The sequence below is a fragment of the Triticum urartu genome, chromosome 1A (assembly GCF_056163025.1).
Source record: "Triticum urartu cultivar PI428250 chromosome 1A, HENAU_Tu73, whole genome shotgun sequence".
In the NCBI taxonomy this organism is placed as follows: Eukaryota; Viridiplantae; Streptophyta; class Magnoliopsida; order Poales; family Poaceae; genus Triticum; species Triticum urartu.
This window is the reverse complement of record NC_141873.1, coordinates 453,046,707-453,062,027: the sequence shown is the minus strand read 5'-3', so window position 1 is coordinate 453,062,027 and position 15,321 is coordinate 453,046,707. Positions and strand designations below refer to the sequence as shown.

The window sequence follows — 15,321 nt, the reverse complement described above, 5'->3', positions numbered from 1 at the left end:
TCCCGGCCAGATCTGCCCCGGTAGATGAGATCCACCGGGAGATGAACCAAACGGCGCCATCCCGAACCGAATCCACCCCATCCCGGATCTCCTCGTCCGCCTGTTGACTTTTCCGGAGGGTAATTTTTCCACTAAGTCCCCGAGATTTCCAGATTCATATGCCCATGTTCATCATGTCACAACTTTGCATCCGTAGCTCCGATTCATGCGTGTAGCATATCAAAATGTTCGCCTCAGAGAGTACATTATTTCATATCATTGCATCATTTTCATTTGAGCTCATCTTGATGCCCGAAATGCTGTTGGAAGAGAGCTATTTGAGTTATTTGTCAGATCTGCTGCATCAAATAGCTATTTGTCATTTTTGCCATGATTAATGTGTGCATGATATGCTCCTGAGCTCTACATGTATTTTGTTATAGGCTTTGCCATCTTTATAGAGGTGATATCCATGTATTTTTGTGATATGTGTGGTGACTAGCACAAGCTTGCAAAGTAGTGCATTCGTTAATGCTGATTTCATAGACTTAGAATTTCACTAAGTCCTTGATCTGTTTTTATCAATATGCCATATGTTCATGTTGTTTCCTAATGATCCGTGCCTCTTTTGAGGATGATCAGTAAGGACGATTTGTTAACCTTGTGGTGCTCTATCCATCCATGTCCTTGTTTGCATTTATGGAGCAACCTAACTTGAGTCAATCGAGCTCTACTTTTGCTATTTCATGAATCCTGGCAGATTGTCTACTTGTTAGCGATTTTGCCGAGGGTGTTGTTCTTGATCCGTGCATGCTATGTTGTTATTCTTGCCATGTCTAGCTTATATAATGTGTATTCTTGATGGGTGTATGCTTAGTTTGTCATGCCTTGCTCTGTAGTGAGTGCATCGAGCTCGTAAACATGCCTACTCGTTAACATATTTGCATGCTCCAGTTTTTCTCTAAGTCTGAGATCTGTTTATGTTTTTGCCATGTTCACATGCTTGAAATTGTATTTTCTGATCCCTTTTGGCTCAAGGTCACTAAGGGACTTTTGTTAAGTGCTTTGCGTAGCTTCATGCCATGCCTTGCTTTGCCATGTTAAGTTCCTATAGCATGTAGTTTTCATGCTCTAAAGTGTGCTTCCTGATAATAAATTCCAGACTTGTGTTAATTTCACTAAGTCTGAAACCTGTTATCGTTTGCATTTTTGCCATGCTTGATTGAACCTGTTAATGGATGAATTGGCCGTAGCTCAGTGTTCATCTTTTGTCAAGCATCATGAGTGGATCCCTGCCATGTATTTTGTTGCCATGTTTGAGTGCTGTAGAATAATTATCTTGATGCATTTAGGTGGCTACTTGCTGTTTATCGCAGACTGGTGCCATATTTGTTTTGCTTGCCATTTCCAAACCATGCATCCGATTCCGGTGGTCTTTATATCGATTTCAACCGAAATCACCTCACCTTTCCAGTGGCACTCTTGGATTTCCAAGTTGGGGCCAGGTCCAATCATTCCTTTCCAAATCATGCATATGCATCGCATACCGCATCTCGCATATCATACCATGTTCATGTGTTGGTTGTTTACTATGTTGTGTGCTTCTTTCCGGTGTTGCTTCTTCGGGTTGATTCCGGTAACGTCGTGATTGTGAGGACCCGTTTGACTGTGTCCGTTTCTCTTCTTCATGGACTCGTTCTTCTTCCTTGCGGGATTTGAGGCAAGATGATCATACCCTCGAAATCACTTCTATCTTTGCTTGCTAGTTGCTCGCTCTTTTGCTATGCCTATGCTGCGATACCTACCACTTGCTTATCATACCTCCCACATTGTTAAACCAAGCCTCTAACCCACCTTGTCCTAGCAAACCGTTGTTTGGCTATGTTACCGCTTTGCTCAGCCCCTCTTATAGCGTTGTTAGTTGCAGGTGAAGATTGAAGTTTGTTCCTGGTTAGAACATGGAGATGTTGTTCCTTGTTGTAACATGTTTACTTGTTGGGATATCACAATATATATTATTTAATTAATGCATCTATATACTTGGTAAAGGGTGGAAGGCTCGGCCTTATGCCTGGTGTTTTGTTCCACTCTTGCCGCCCTAGTTTCCGTCATATCGGTGTTATGTTCCTGGATTTTGCGTTCCTTACGCGGTTGGGCTATAATGGGAACCCCTTGATAGTTCGCCTTGAATAAAACTCCTCCAGCAATGCCCAACCTTGGTTTTACCATTTGCCACCTAGCCTTTTCTTTCCCTTGGGTTCTGCAGACTCAAGGGTCATCATTATTTTAACCCCCCCTGGGCCAGTGCTCCTCTGAGTGTTGGTCCTACCGAGCAGACTGCGGGGCCACCTCGGGGCAACTTGAGGTTTGGTTTTACTCGTAGGATGTCTCATCTGAGTGTGCCCTGAGAACGAGATATGTGCAGCTCCTATCGAGATTTGTCGGCACATTCGGGCTGTGTTGCTGGATTTGTTTTACCATTATCGAAATGTCTTGTAACCTGGATGCCGAGTCTGATCGGAATGTCTTGGGAGAAGGAATATCCTTCGTTGACCGTGAGAGCTTGTGATGGGCTAAGTTGGGACACCCCTACAGGAATTTGAACTTTCGAAAGTCGTGCCCGCGGTTATGGGCAGATGGGAATTTGTTAACGTCCGGTTGTAGAAAACCTGAAGTTGACCTTAATTAAAATACATCAACCGCATGTGTAACCGTGATGGTCTCTTTCCGGCGAAGTCCGGGAAGTGAACACGGTGTTGGAGTTATGTTTGACGTAGGTTGTTCTAGGATCACTTCTTGATCATAGTTTCTCGATCGTGCTTTGCCTTCTCTTCTCGCTCTCTTTTGCGAATAGGTTAGCCACCATATATGCTAGTCGCTTGCTGCAGCTCCACATATTATCTTGCCTTACCTATAAGCTTAAATAGTCTTGATCGCGAGGGTGCGAGATTGCCGAGTCCCCGTGGCTCACAGATACTTCCAAAACCAGCTTGCAGGTGCTGATGAGTCCGTACAGATGACGCAACCAAGCTCAAGGAGGAGCTCGATGAAGATCTTGTCATTTGTGCTGTTTCGTTCTAGTTGATCATTAGTGAAGCCCGGTCGGGACGATCGGGGATCTGTGTAGCATTTAGGCTAGTCTTCTTTTATTTTGGTTCCATAGTCGGACCTTGATTATATCTGGATGATGTAATGCTTTATTCATGCAATTGTGTGAAGTGGCGATTGTAAGCCAACTATGTATCTCTTTCCCTTATGTATTACATGGGTTGTGTGAAGATTACCTCACTTGCGACATTGTTTTCAATGCGGTTATGCCTCTAAGTCGTGCTTCGACACGTGGGAGATATAGCCGCATCGAGGGCGTCACAACCGCGTAACCGATAACTTACATAGTAACACCATGGTAACTTTTGTCTTGAGGAAATTGAAAAACATATCCATCGATAACTTATGTGAAAATAGTATGGTAACATACACCCCACGGATCTGATAACTTACATGAAAACACCGTAGTAACATTGACCAAAGGAAAAAAAAACATAAGCCCAATAACTTATGTGAAAACAACATGGTAATATACAAGCCGCATACCCAATAACTTACATACACAAACCACGATAACTTTGACCATAGGAAAAAAATGTTGAAAAGCATACCTCGGTAACTTATGTGAAAATAGCACAGTATATACAAACCACATATCCGATAACTTCCATACAAACACTGCACCGAATTTGACCAAGGAAAAATTTGTTGGAGAACATAACCCCGGTAACTTATGTCAAAATAGCACGGTAATATACGAACCGTATATCTGATAACTTACATAAATTTTTGACCAAGAGGGGAAATTTGTTGAAAAATATAATCCTGATATCTTATGTGGAAATAGCATGGTAACTAGCATACCACAAATGTAGTAACTCATGTAGCCCAGACGTGGTAATTTTTGACCCAGAAAAAGTCAAGGAAACATAACATGGGATCCGGTTTCGAAGACTTCATCGTGATGACTATTTTATGTGAAAAGGATTTTTGCATCGGATCGGCAGTTTGAGGCACAAAATATTTTGAATTTTTGAAATAAGAAGAATTTAGAATGACATCAACTGTTTTGTCTTCTGAGAGAACCTTATTTATGCCCCCCCCCCCCCCGATAACTTATGTGAAAATAGCAGGATAAATTGCATATCACAGACGTGGTAACTTATGTAACCGGGGAGTGGTAACTATTGACCCGGAAAAAAGTCGTCGGAACATAACAACATGGGATCTAGTTTCGAAGAGCTCGCCGCAACGAATGTTTTTGGCATCGGATCGACGGTTTGAGCTATAAAATATTTTGAATTTTCAAAATAAGAAGAATCTATGATGACATCAGCTATTTTTGTCCTCTGATGCATGCATGTAATTAGAGAAAAGAATGCATGTGGAAAGAGGATGATTCATCCTAATGCAATCATGCATGTAATTAGATCGAAGGAAGAAGGTGTGGCAGTTTTAGCTATATGGCACACGTGTGCCAAATATCACGTTCCTTTTTTTATTTCAAGGCGTTACTGTGCTGGACCAATATGGATTCCGCCAGGAGTTGTTTTTAGGCAACTTTTTTGTGTGTGTTTTGTGTGTTGGTTTCCATATGTTTTTTGTCCTCTTTTGGTTTACAATATGTTTATCCTATTGCACTTCTATTTTATTTTTCTTTCAGTTTTTGTGTTAGTTTTCAATGTTTTCCATTCATGCTTCGGCTATATGTGTTTCTTTCCCAATTTCCAACAAATGTTGACGTTTTCAACATTTTAGATTTTTTTTTGTTATTATTACATTTTCCTAATTTCCCCAGTACAATCATTTTATTTATACAAGTTTAGATTTTTAATTTTTTTCAATGCCTTATATTTTTCACCCACATATTACCTTTTTTGTATACATTCGAAACATGTTTTTATACATGTCTAAGATTTTTAAAATACATTATTAACATTTTGTTAAATAAGTATTGAACACATTTCAAATACATATTGAAACATTATTTTGAATTGGAATAACAAAGATTTTCTAAAAACTATTCAAATATTTTATTATTTGTATAGTTTATTTAAAAATAATCCATGAAAATAGTCTTGGAACTCGTGATTTTTTCCATAAATGTAAGGGGAAAATACATTTTTTTCAATTATACAAACATTTTCTTTACATTATATATTTTGTTTAGAAAATGGCATGGACATGTTTTAGAAACGCGTGAACATTTTTTTAACGGGGCATACATTTGTTTTGAATGGTACGAAAAGATATTTTAAAATTAAAAGATCAGTTTAGTTACGTTGCATTAACATTTTTTACAAAATGTCACCTGCATTTTTTTTGAACGCATGAACATATATTAAAAGTCACAAACCTATTTTTGAATGCTATCAATCATTTTCAAATTACATTTTTTTTGTGATGATTGGTTCACAGTGGTGTTTGACGCGGTGAATGTTATAAGTAGGAATTCCGTTAGACTGACCCATGAGCGATGCTTACGCGACATCAGGATATTATTGGGCCTAATTCATCGGCCTGGGCAGCGCACTCGTATACTAAATCCAAACCACATCATTGGTCATTTCGGTCTAGTTGATCCAGCTTACAGTAACATGCTAACAGTTTCCTTACTCAAATCACATGCTCAGAGCACAATTCCATGTTCTCCCAGAGTGTTCCACCACTGTTATTTAAGAGCTTCTCCATGAAACAAACCATGTGGAAACAGGGGCAGTTCCAATAATTCGATGGATCCCGATACACCTCAACGCATTTTTCACATGGAAACACACCTCAGCAGATTGGTTTATCATACGGTTGGTTACCAGAAAAGTCAAAGTACTTGACTATAAAATATCGTTGCAGGATGACAAAAACAACCGATGAGATTCCTGACAGACAGACAATGCGAGGGGCCTATAATCATCTCAATGAATTTCGTTCCATCTTTGCAGCGGCGGGCAATTTGATTTAATTTATACAGTTTACGCGAGTAAATTCCTAGACAAAATCTCTATAGTTTAGACCATACATACACGCCATGAGAGAGAATGAGCAACAAATTCCACGAAACGAATGGTAAAAATGGGCGGCAAGACCAGCTGTTTCCCCCCTTGAAAAAAGTTACTGGTTGAGGTTGTCGAGCGCCTCCAGCAGCACAGGTCTGAACCTCTTGCAGTCGAGCCTCACGTTCTGCTTGTCCATGAAGGTGCGGCGGATGAACTCGAAGCCGCGCTTGTGGAAGGAGATGGGGTCCCTGAAGATCTTGTGGTCCCTCGGGTAGTGGTCGGTGAGGCTGCTCTCGTCGACGGTGATGGCGTACTGCTTGTAGCGGAGGCCCATCATCTCCGAGGGGTTCCCGAAGTCGGTGCGGGAGATCCAGTCGAGGCCGCCGAAGGGCACGATCTGGATGAGCGTCGCGTTCTGCGGCAGGAAGACGCAGTTGGTGAGCCCGGCGCCGTGCACGCCCATCATCACGTCCACCGAGTTCACCAGCCTCGCGAAGCCGTTGATGTCGGAGCTCACGTTGGCCTCGTCGATCACCACCTCGAACCCGAGCTCCTCCGCCATGCCGATGATCTCCTCCAGGTTCAGGAACATCCTCGTCCGGTGCCGCTTGATGATGAGCAGCCTGGGCCTCGCCTTCGGGCTCTCCCCGAGCGCCGCCGGGGCGGCCTTGGGCAGCGAGTAGGCCGACCGCATGAACCGGTTGAAGTCGACCATGGTGACCCCGTTGGGCGACTTGGCGGCGTCGATGGTGAACTCCATGTAGGCGTGCGTGCCGACGATGGCGTGCTTGAAGCAGCGCACCTGGTCGTCCTTGCCGAAGTCGATCAACGGGTACCTGGACAGCTTCTGGAGCAGGGTGTGGTACTTGACGGTCCACCAGAGCGCCATGTCCGTGACGAGGAACTGCACCTCGCCGTCGAACTGGGCGGCCGTGGTGAAGAGCGGCACGATCACGTCGGTGAAGTCGTGGAAGAGGTTGCCCGTGTAGCCGGTGAGGGAGAAGATGACCACGGGCACGTCGTGGTACGCGGTGCACTCGGCGGCCACCTTGCTGGACTTGACCGTCAGCTCCGTGATGTGGCTGAGGCAGAACTCGTCGCCCTTCCGCGGGTAGGGCTTGATCTTCCACACCTCGTCCCGCTGCGACCCCTCGGGCTCCATGAAGAGCACCGAGGTGGCCTTCGGGTGCACCCTCACGTCGCCGCGCATCTCGCACACGTTCGCCCGGAAGTTGGAGAAGTCGCACAGCGGCCTGCTCCCCTGCTGCTGCTGCTGCTGCTGCTCCTGCTGTTCCTGGACGGCGTTGCTCAAGCTCGAGCCTGGGGAATTGAAGACCGTTGATTAAAAATCGGGCGTGATGCAAAGCAGCCGGATCATGGCGCTCAATGGGGTCAAAATTCTAGTCTAGCAATAATGGGCCAACGATCATGTAGGGGTACGAGCTCTGACACGTGATGCCAAGCAATCAATGCTCCAAGTGGGCGTCGCCGAGAACAGCAACGATCGCATTGGTAAGATACTACAGTAACTTGAATCGGACGTCTGCATTGGCGGTCTGTTTTCACTTTTCACTGCCGGTAACTCGGATTAAACTAACGACAGTACATTGTTCTAGCTTGTGCTCATAGTAGAGTAGACCATCAACACTTGAGTTCTACTACTACTCTGACAGTGCCACTTATTTCCATAAATTTCTAGTGGTAGTACAGCTTCGGTTCTGCCATTAGATACAGAGGAATCAAGTTCTTAATGGATGGATGCTCTGACGGCGAAGGTTGCAGATGGAAACAGAGAACAGAACGAGATTGACTGACTGAATAACCAAGTAGTAAATGGGCGTCAGCCAGCCAACGCACAAAAAATGGAAGCTACATCGAATAAATGCAGGTGGTACCTTGTTGCTTGGCATTCTCGGCGTCCTCGGCGTCATGAATGGTGTAATTGGAGACGGTCGGGAGCGTCACCTTGGCGTGCTTCTCCTCCTCCCGCTCCTCCCCGTCCTCCTCATCCTTCCTCTCCCCACCTACACAACGCATCTCATCTCAGCGCACGGAAGGAACATTCAACGCTTCAGCTCGCCGGCCCGGGTGTCAAATCACGGATTCGGAGAACGAAATGGATGGGACGAGACGCTTGCTGATTATTATGGGCTGAAACAGCGACGGCTGACCTACCTAGCGTCTCGTCGCCGGATTTACGGGCGTCGGCGTCCTTGTTGGCGGCCGGCTCCGCCATCCCGCTGGCCGGGTCCGGCTCGCTCAGCACCCGATGGTCCTCCTCCTCGCCGCCGCTCATCTCTATGGAGATGTAAAGGAGCCATATAACCTTTAGTTTTAGTGAGGCAGACACGAAAAGCCTTGTGGGTGAGACGGGTAGTGGTAGGGATTTACCTTTTGGCTTTACATAGGTTTCATCGTCGACCACTTTGGGGTCTCCACCTGGAGGAAGGGAGGAAGAGGAAACGGCCGGTTGAGTGAGGCCGGAGAAACGGCAAGAATTAACGGGGACATTAATTTTGGTTTTAATTGATTGGTTACCGATGATGGCGTCGGTGGAGGTCTTCTGGGCTGGCGTGTTGACCTTCTGCTTGATCAGGATGGACGCCGGCGCCTGCTCCGCCGGCAGCTTGCCGTTCACTGCGCGAGAAGACGACGGGCCAGCCAGTTAGTCACAGTTGGTTAGCGAGCGTCTTCTTCAAGAAGAAGAAGAAGACGACGCTGTGACCAGTAGAATTTAGAGTCCCGAGGAAGGAATAAGGATGGAATTGAAATTTGAAAGGAGGAGACTCACGGCCGAAGAGGATGGCGTCGGGCTTGGAGACGAGGACGAAGGTGAGGGAGACGAGGAAGAAGCCGACGACGACGGCCAGCAGCCGAAACCGCCGCGACTCCTGCCGCCCGCCGCGGAGCAGCTTCGAGTTGGGCCGCTCCCCCGCCTTCATCATCGCGCCTCCTCTCCGCCTAGCACGCGCGCGGGGAGCGAAGAGGCGTGCACGGAACGAGAGAAGAGACGGCGGCGGTGGAAGGTGAGCGGAGGCGGAGAAGGAGAAGGAGAAGGAGGAGAGACGCGGTCGTCAGTGCCGGCCCGTTGCGTGTGTCCTTGCGCGTCTGACCGGGCTCCACGGCCCGAGGGAGGGAAGAAGGAAGGGGAAGGAGGAGTGGGTGGGGAACTGGCGAAACTGCTGGCTGCTGTCCGACTTATCGACGCCATCCCATCCATCCATCATGCCAGCGAAACTGAAACGGTCGAGCTGACTGACCCACCCCCCTTTCCCCGCTCGCTTCCGTGCCTCGCCTTTCCGCCCAGTCTCCCGGCGCCGGGGCAACAGGAGTCCGTCCGCGCAGGCGCAGCGGGGCGCCAGCGACGGCACGGCGGAGTGTGGCCGCTGTCCCGGCGGCGAGGATGACGGGGACGCGGGCGTTGTTTTCCTCTCGGCGACTGCTGCGTGTCAGAGCGAGGAGGGCGGGTGGTACCAGAAGTTGCGCAGGGGTAGCCCATCCGGGGCGGACACGCACGTGAAGGCGCGGCAACCGGTTTTGACCGCTTCCCTGTTTCGCGTGGCCGGACTCGATCTTCTGCACCGCAACCCTCCAGCGGAGACCTGCTGCACTGCACTGCACATCATGTGACGGGTTTCCGGTGGGGTGGATCGGCTTTGCCGGATCCGGCTTGCGTGCGTGCTCGTCCTTTCATCCGTGCTCACATTTTATCCTACGACTGTTTTTTTTCGTTTTTTTTTTAATCTAATCATCTTCTTTTTTGATTTTAAGGAGGTGGGGCCGGGTCTTATGTTGTTTCAATCAAATCAAGCCACGTATGCGGGAGCACGGATGGGCACACGCGCGGGAAGTAGGCAAGTCTCGTTCAACTTTGCCCGGCTGGGCATCTCCGTTTGGAACGTCGGTTGCTGCTGTGTTTTTTCATTTTAAACGAGACAAAAAGATTTATCTCTTTTTTTTCGAATGAGATTTACCGTTTTCATCATAATTGATAAGAAGAAAGTTGACCGGTTAAGTACGGAACAGAAAACTAGATTACAAACCCCACAAGGGGCATCCGTGGACGATCTGGCCACTCACAAGATCGCGAGCGAGAACATCGTCGGCAACCTCCATACTTCGACTTCGCCTTGGACAAGCACAAACTTGACAGCCGCCAACAGGTTGCACCGAATGACAAAGTATCGTCAAACAGTTGACCGGAGGGTCAAGGACACGACAATTCTGATTTTGCCAAAGAGTTTCACATGAGAAAGTTGTAAGCCTCGTGCGAACCAAGTCCGGCGAAACCTCCGGATAGCAACGTTCATCGAAACAACTCCCATGGAGTCATCGTTGCCAGGGGCCAGCCGCACGCAGCTCCGACTTCTCTGCCATAGTGAGGAACAAGCATAGGCGCAAGCATTGGTGCACCGGAGAGTCGACGTCGGTAGGACAAGCCACAACCCAGCTCCCCTCGCCACCATCGTTGTTGCTGCACAAGTTGCAACACCAACCACTCGCATCACCGGTTAGGCACCACCCAACCATGATGTCGTGCATGTCCAGCCCAAGGAAAGCGTTAAGGGAAACATGTCTTGAAGACACGCCCCAAGGGGATAGCAACGTGAAACAACGTCATCCCCCAACCTTGCAGCACGGCCATAGGATTTCATTCGAGAACGAATCCCAAGGAAGGAAAAAGGACACAGAGCTCCACGACAACCCTTCAGAATGTACTAAGAGTGACACCCACGGGCGTCGTATTGTCAGCGTCGGCAAAAGCCAGGCAGGCCATCGGGCGGAGCAACCGCCCTCCACACTCCGACGCGACTTGAGATTTATTGTTTTCATCACAAAAGCAGGGGAAGGATGATGCGGCTTGAACTATGTCGATATTTCCTCAAAGAGGAAGGGATGATGCAGCACAGTTACGATAGGTATTTCCCTCAGTGATGAGACCAAGGTTATCGAACTAGTAGGAGAACCACGCAACACTACGTAAACAGTACCTGCACACAAAGAACAAAAACTTGCAACCAGACGTAAAAGAGGGGTTGTTGATCCCTACCTAGTAAAAAGATAGATAAAATTGTAGTGGATTGGATAAATAAATCTCGCGGGAACGCGATATAAAATAGATAAGAATAAATTACAGCTAGGTATTTTTAGGTTTTTGGATTAATAGATTTGAAAATAAAAGCAAACAAAAATTGATCTTGAAGGCAAATATGATAAAGAAGAGACCCGGGGGCCGTAGATTTCACTAGTGGCTTCTCTCAAGAAAAATAGCATACGACGGGTAAACAAATTACTGATGGGCAATTGATAGAATTTCAAATAATCATGACGATATCCAGACAATGATGATTATATAGGCATCACGTCCAAGATTAGTAGACCGACTCCTGTCTGCATCTACTGCTCCTTCTGTTTCTAAATATTTGTCATTTTAGAGATTTCAAATGGACTACCACATAGGGATGTATATAGACATATTTTTAGAGTGTAGATTCACTCATTTTGCTCCATATGTAGTCACTTGTTGAAATGTCTAGAAAGACAAATATTTAGGAATGGAGGGAGTTCTGTTACTCCACACATCGATTGCTATCCAGCATGCATAATGGGTGGTGCCTTCCCTGTTTTTTTTTCTTAAAAGTTGGTAACTTATTTTTATTTTCATAGATTATTTTTAAGGAAACATTAGTCAATTTTAAACAGAAAACATTTTACTATGAGAAATAAAAAAATGCTTGCGTTCCAAAAATAATTGCAAAAAACTTGTATTTGTAAAATATTCACCCCAATTTTAAAAAAGTTCATGAATTTTAAAAAGTGTTAAAATAGTTTATTTGTTTTACCTATTTAATAAAACTATTGAATTTTAAAAATGTCTATGAATTTTAAAAATGTCCCTGGAGTTTTCAAATGTCCACCAATTTTTTTAAAACTTTATGAGATTAATATAAAATATGATTTTATTTCTAAAAAATAATAATAAATTTTGGAAAATTTTATGAGCTTAGAAACTATTTGTGTATTTTTGAAAAGTGTTTTCAAGTTATCAAAATGTTCATGCCTATTTGTACGGTTGGAGAGGGAGAGGGGAGCGGCTAGGAGTCAGGTGACTGGTTCTAGTATTTGGGCCAGTCACCTTTTTTTACCTGAGGAGAATACGTGCATGTCTATGTGAATTAATCAATTAGCCTGATGTATCTAATGATCCTCATTGCTTAACTACACGTACAAGGTACAGAGGCACCACAAGAATTTTCACACAAGTAGCCATCGTCGTGATAGCCAGCTGTGCCTCTGTACCTTGTGGGGGGAGAAAAGTCAATGTTCACAAAAGTTATGGAACATCAGGATATGTTAGGTCTCGTGATAGCATTGATGACAAATTATCAAAATATATTTCTAGAACTACAAAAGAATGTTACATTTCCGTTAACTTAAATTGAGCTCTAAAACCAGAAGTGTTGAACAAGTTGATAATGTGAACTTTACAACTATTTTTCTTTGCAATCATGTAATGTCAAAGAAAATTGTCTTCACTATATTTCAAAAATATGTCTTGAAGACAACTGGAAGAGAATTAAAGCAATTAGCATTTACCATTAATGTTTTTGCCACTGTCATTCGTACGGTGATCTATGCCATGAATTATAAAGTGGTGGTTTTCTGCTAATGAAAATTGGTATTGTGGTGGTCTTTACATTTCACTGGGCGGCAGCAAAAAACGCCCTAAGTAGTCTAGTCGAACACGCACCTAGATCAATCAATCGATCAACTGTCCAAGGGAAAACAATAGTTAGCCACACCTACATGTATGGGTCACTCGGCTTTGGTCTTCTCTATATTCGGCGTAGTTGGTTCCATGGATATATTTTTGGATGGACTAATGATGTAATTAGTTGCGGTCATTAGCCGTTGTACAGTATAGAACCTGCTAAAAATGTTCACTCGTCTCCGCCCATGTCTCGGCTCTTTGCCTGATGCACTGGCACATGCACCATGGCGAGAAGAGAGGAGGTATGACGTGATTTTTCCAGAACCCAGAAGATGCAAGTGAAGAGAGGAGGTGTGACGTGATTGTTCCAGAAACCAGCAGATGCAAGTGTGGGCTACTGTTCATTGCGAATCCGTTGAGTCTCAACCATTAGATTTATGAGATCAACGGCCGGGATTGATGATGTTACTACAATTCAAAACTCGTACACTATATAGTAGTATAGATTACATGTTATACTCTCCGCATGCCTACGTACCGTGCAACTTTCTTCCTTTGACAGATCTTCCAATGTCACTATATTTTCATGGCTTTCAAAGATTTTCTCCTATTTATGAAGTACACGCATAACACTACTAAAATATGCAAGTCGCCGTAATGGATCATTATTCATTACAATATGCAAAAATAAGCATATGATAGAGAACTTTTCAAAAAAGAAATGTTCTCTAAAAAGTAATGGATTAGTGACGTAGAAACTGTTGGGGAACGTAGCAGAATTTTAAAATTTTCTACGCATCACCAAGATCAATCTATGAAGTCATCTAGCAACGAGGGAGAGGGGAGTGCATCTACATACCCTTGTAGATCGCTAAGCGGAAGCGTTCAAGTGAACGGGGTTGATGGAGTCGTACTCGTCGTGATCCAATTCACCGATGATCCTAGTGCCGAACGGACAGCACCTCCGCGTTCAACACACGTACAGCCCGGGGACGTCTCCTCCTTCTTGATCCAGCAAGGGGAGAGGAGAAGTTGAGGGAAAACTCCGACAGCGCGACGGCATGGTGGTGATGGAGCTCGTGGTTCTCCGGCAGGGCTTCGCCAAGCACTACGGAGGAGGACGAGGTGTTGGAGGAGGGAGAGGGCTGCGCCAGGGGAAGGGTTGTTGGAAATATGCCCTAGAGGCAATAATAAAAGGATTATTATTATATTTCCTTGTTCATGATAATTGTCTTTTATTCATTCTATAATTGTGTTATCCGGAAATCGTAATACATGTGTGAATGCATAGACACCAACATGTCCCTAGTAAGCCTCTAGTTGACTAGCTCGTTGATCAGCAGATAGTCATGGTTTCCTGACTATGGACATTGGATGTCATTGATAACGAGATCACATCATTAGGAAAATGATGTGATGGACAAGACCCAATCCTAAACATAGCACAAGATCGTATAGTTCGTTTGCTAGAGTTTTTCCAATGTCAAGTATCTTTTCCTTAGACCATGAGATCGTGTAACTCCCGGATACCGTAGGAGTGCTTTGGGTGTACCAAACGTCACAACGTAACTGGGTGACTATAAAGGTATACTACGGGTATCTCCGAAAGTGTCTGTTGGGTTGACACGGATCAAGACTGGAATTTGTCACTCCGTATGACGGAGAGGTATCTCTGGGCCCACTCGGTAATGCATCATCATAATGAGCTCAAAGTGACCAAGTGTCTGGTCACGGGATCATGCATTACGGTACGAGTAAAGTGACTTGCCGGTAACGAGATTGAACGAGGTATTGGGATACCTGTCGTGGTTCTAACTCTGACAGTGATGTAGGGGGGTGAGTATGGAGAGGCGAGATCCTAGCTATGGGGAAGTTGTTACACGCGAGGTTTACGAGTTCAGGCCCTTCTCGGAGGAAGTAATAGCCCTACGTCTCAGGGCCCGGAGGCGGTCGACTGGATTATGCGTGTATAGGTTACAGAGGTGCGAACCCCCACTACTGAGGAGGGGGGTGGCTTATATAGAGTTCGCCGGCCCTCTCCTGCCCTCAGTAATGCAGGGTTTAAAGTACATTTAAGATTGGGCGTTACTGGTAACGCCTCTAATAAAATGCTATAATGACCATGAAGACTACTTAATGGCTGACCGTTTGCCTACAGAGCGACTGTTGATCTCCTGGCGGTCGAGTGGTAGCTTCTTGGTCGAGTGATAGCTTCTTGGTCGAGTGTCTTGAACCTGTCGAGTGGGATGCCTTCAAGTCGATTGAAAGGTGATTTTTCCCAGGGGTGTCCCAGAGTAGGACTCTTCGGTCAGGTCCGTGTCCCTACCCTAGGTACATCTCTTCATCATTAGCCCCTGAATGGATCGAGGTTTAGAGTGGAGAAAGAGTTGGAGATCTTTCCGACTGGTTCTTCGGGCTGTGTGAGCGCCTCATTTCGGGACAATCGTCACGGATGACGTTGCCAACCTTTTTCAGTCGCCTTGATCCATTCCAGGCCTTCCATCGAGTGAATTTCTCTGTTTGCGCTGCGCCGAATGTTGGTGCGAGTGGGATGCTCTGTTTTTTGGCAAGCGGTTCTGCGGCCCGCGG

The 15,321-nt window shown here is 45.6% G+C and overlaps 1 protein-coding gene across 1 annotated transcript; it reads right to left on the bottom strand.

Moving 5' to 3' along the window:
• Nucleotides 1-5,931: 5,931 nt before the first annotated feature.
• Nucleotides 5,932-9,460, bottom strand: LOC147991666 (alpha-1,3-arabinosyltransferase XAT3-like). Its single transcript, XM_087524999.1, has 6 exons — nucleotides 8,812-9,460; nucleotides 8,559-8,657; nucleotides 8,412-8,459; nucleotides 8,196-8,318; nucleotides 7,916-8,044; nucleotides 5,932-7,340 (listed from the first exon to the last, which is right to left on the bottom strand). The coding sequence occupies exons 1-6, from the start codon at nucleotides 8,963-8,965 to the stop codon at nucleotides 6,136-6,138; spliced, it is 1,758 nt and encodes a 585-aa protein (XP_087381125.1). The 5' UTR covers nucleotides 8,966-9,460; the 3' UTR covers nucleotides 5,932-6,135.
• Between the last annotated feature and the right edge of the window lie 5,861 nt (nucleotides 9,461-15,321).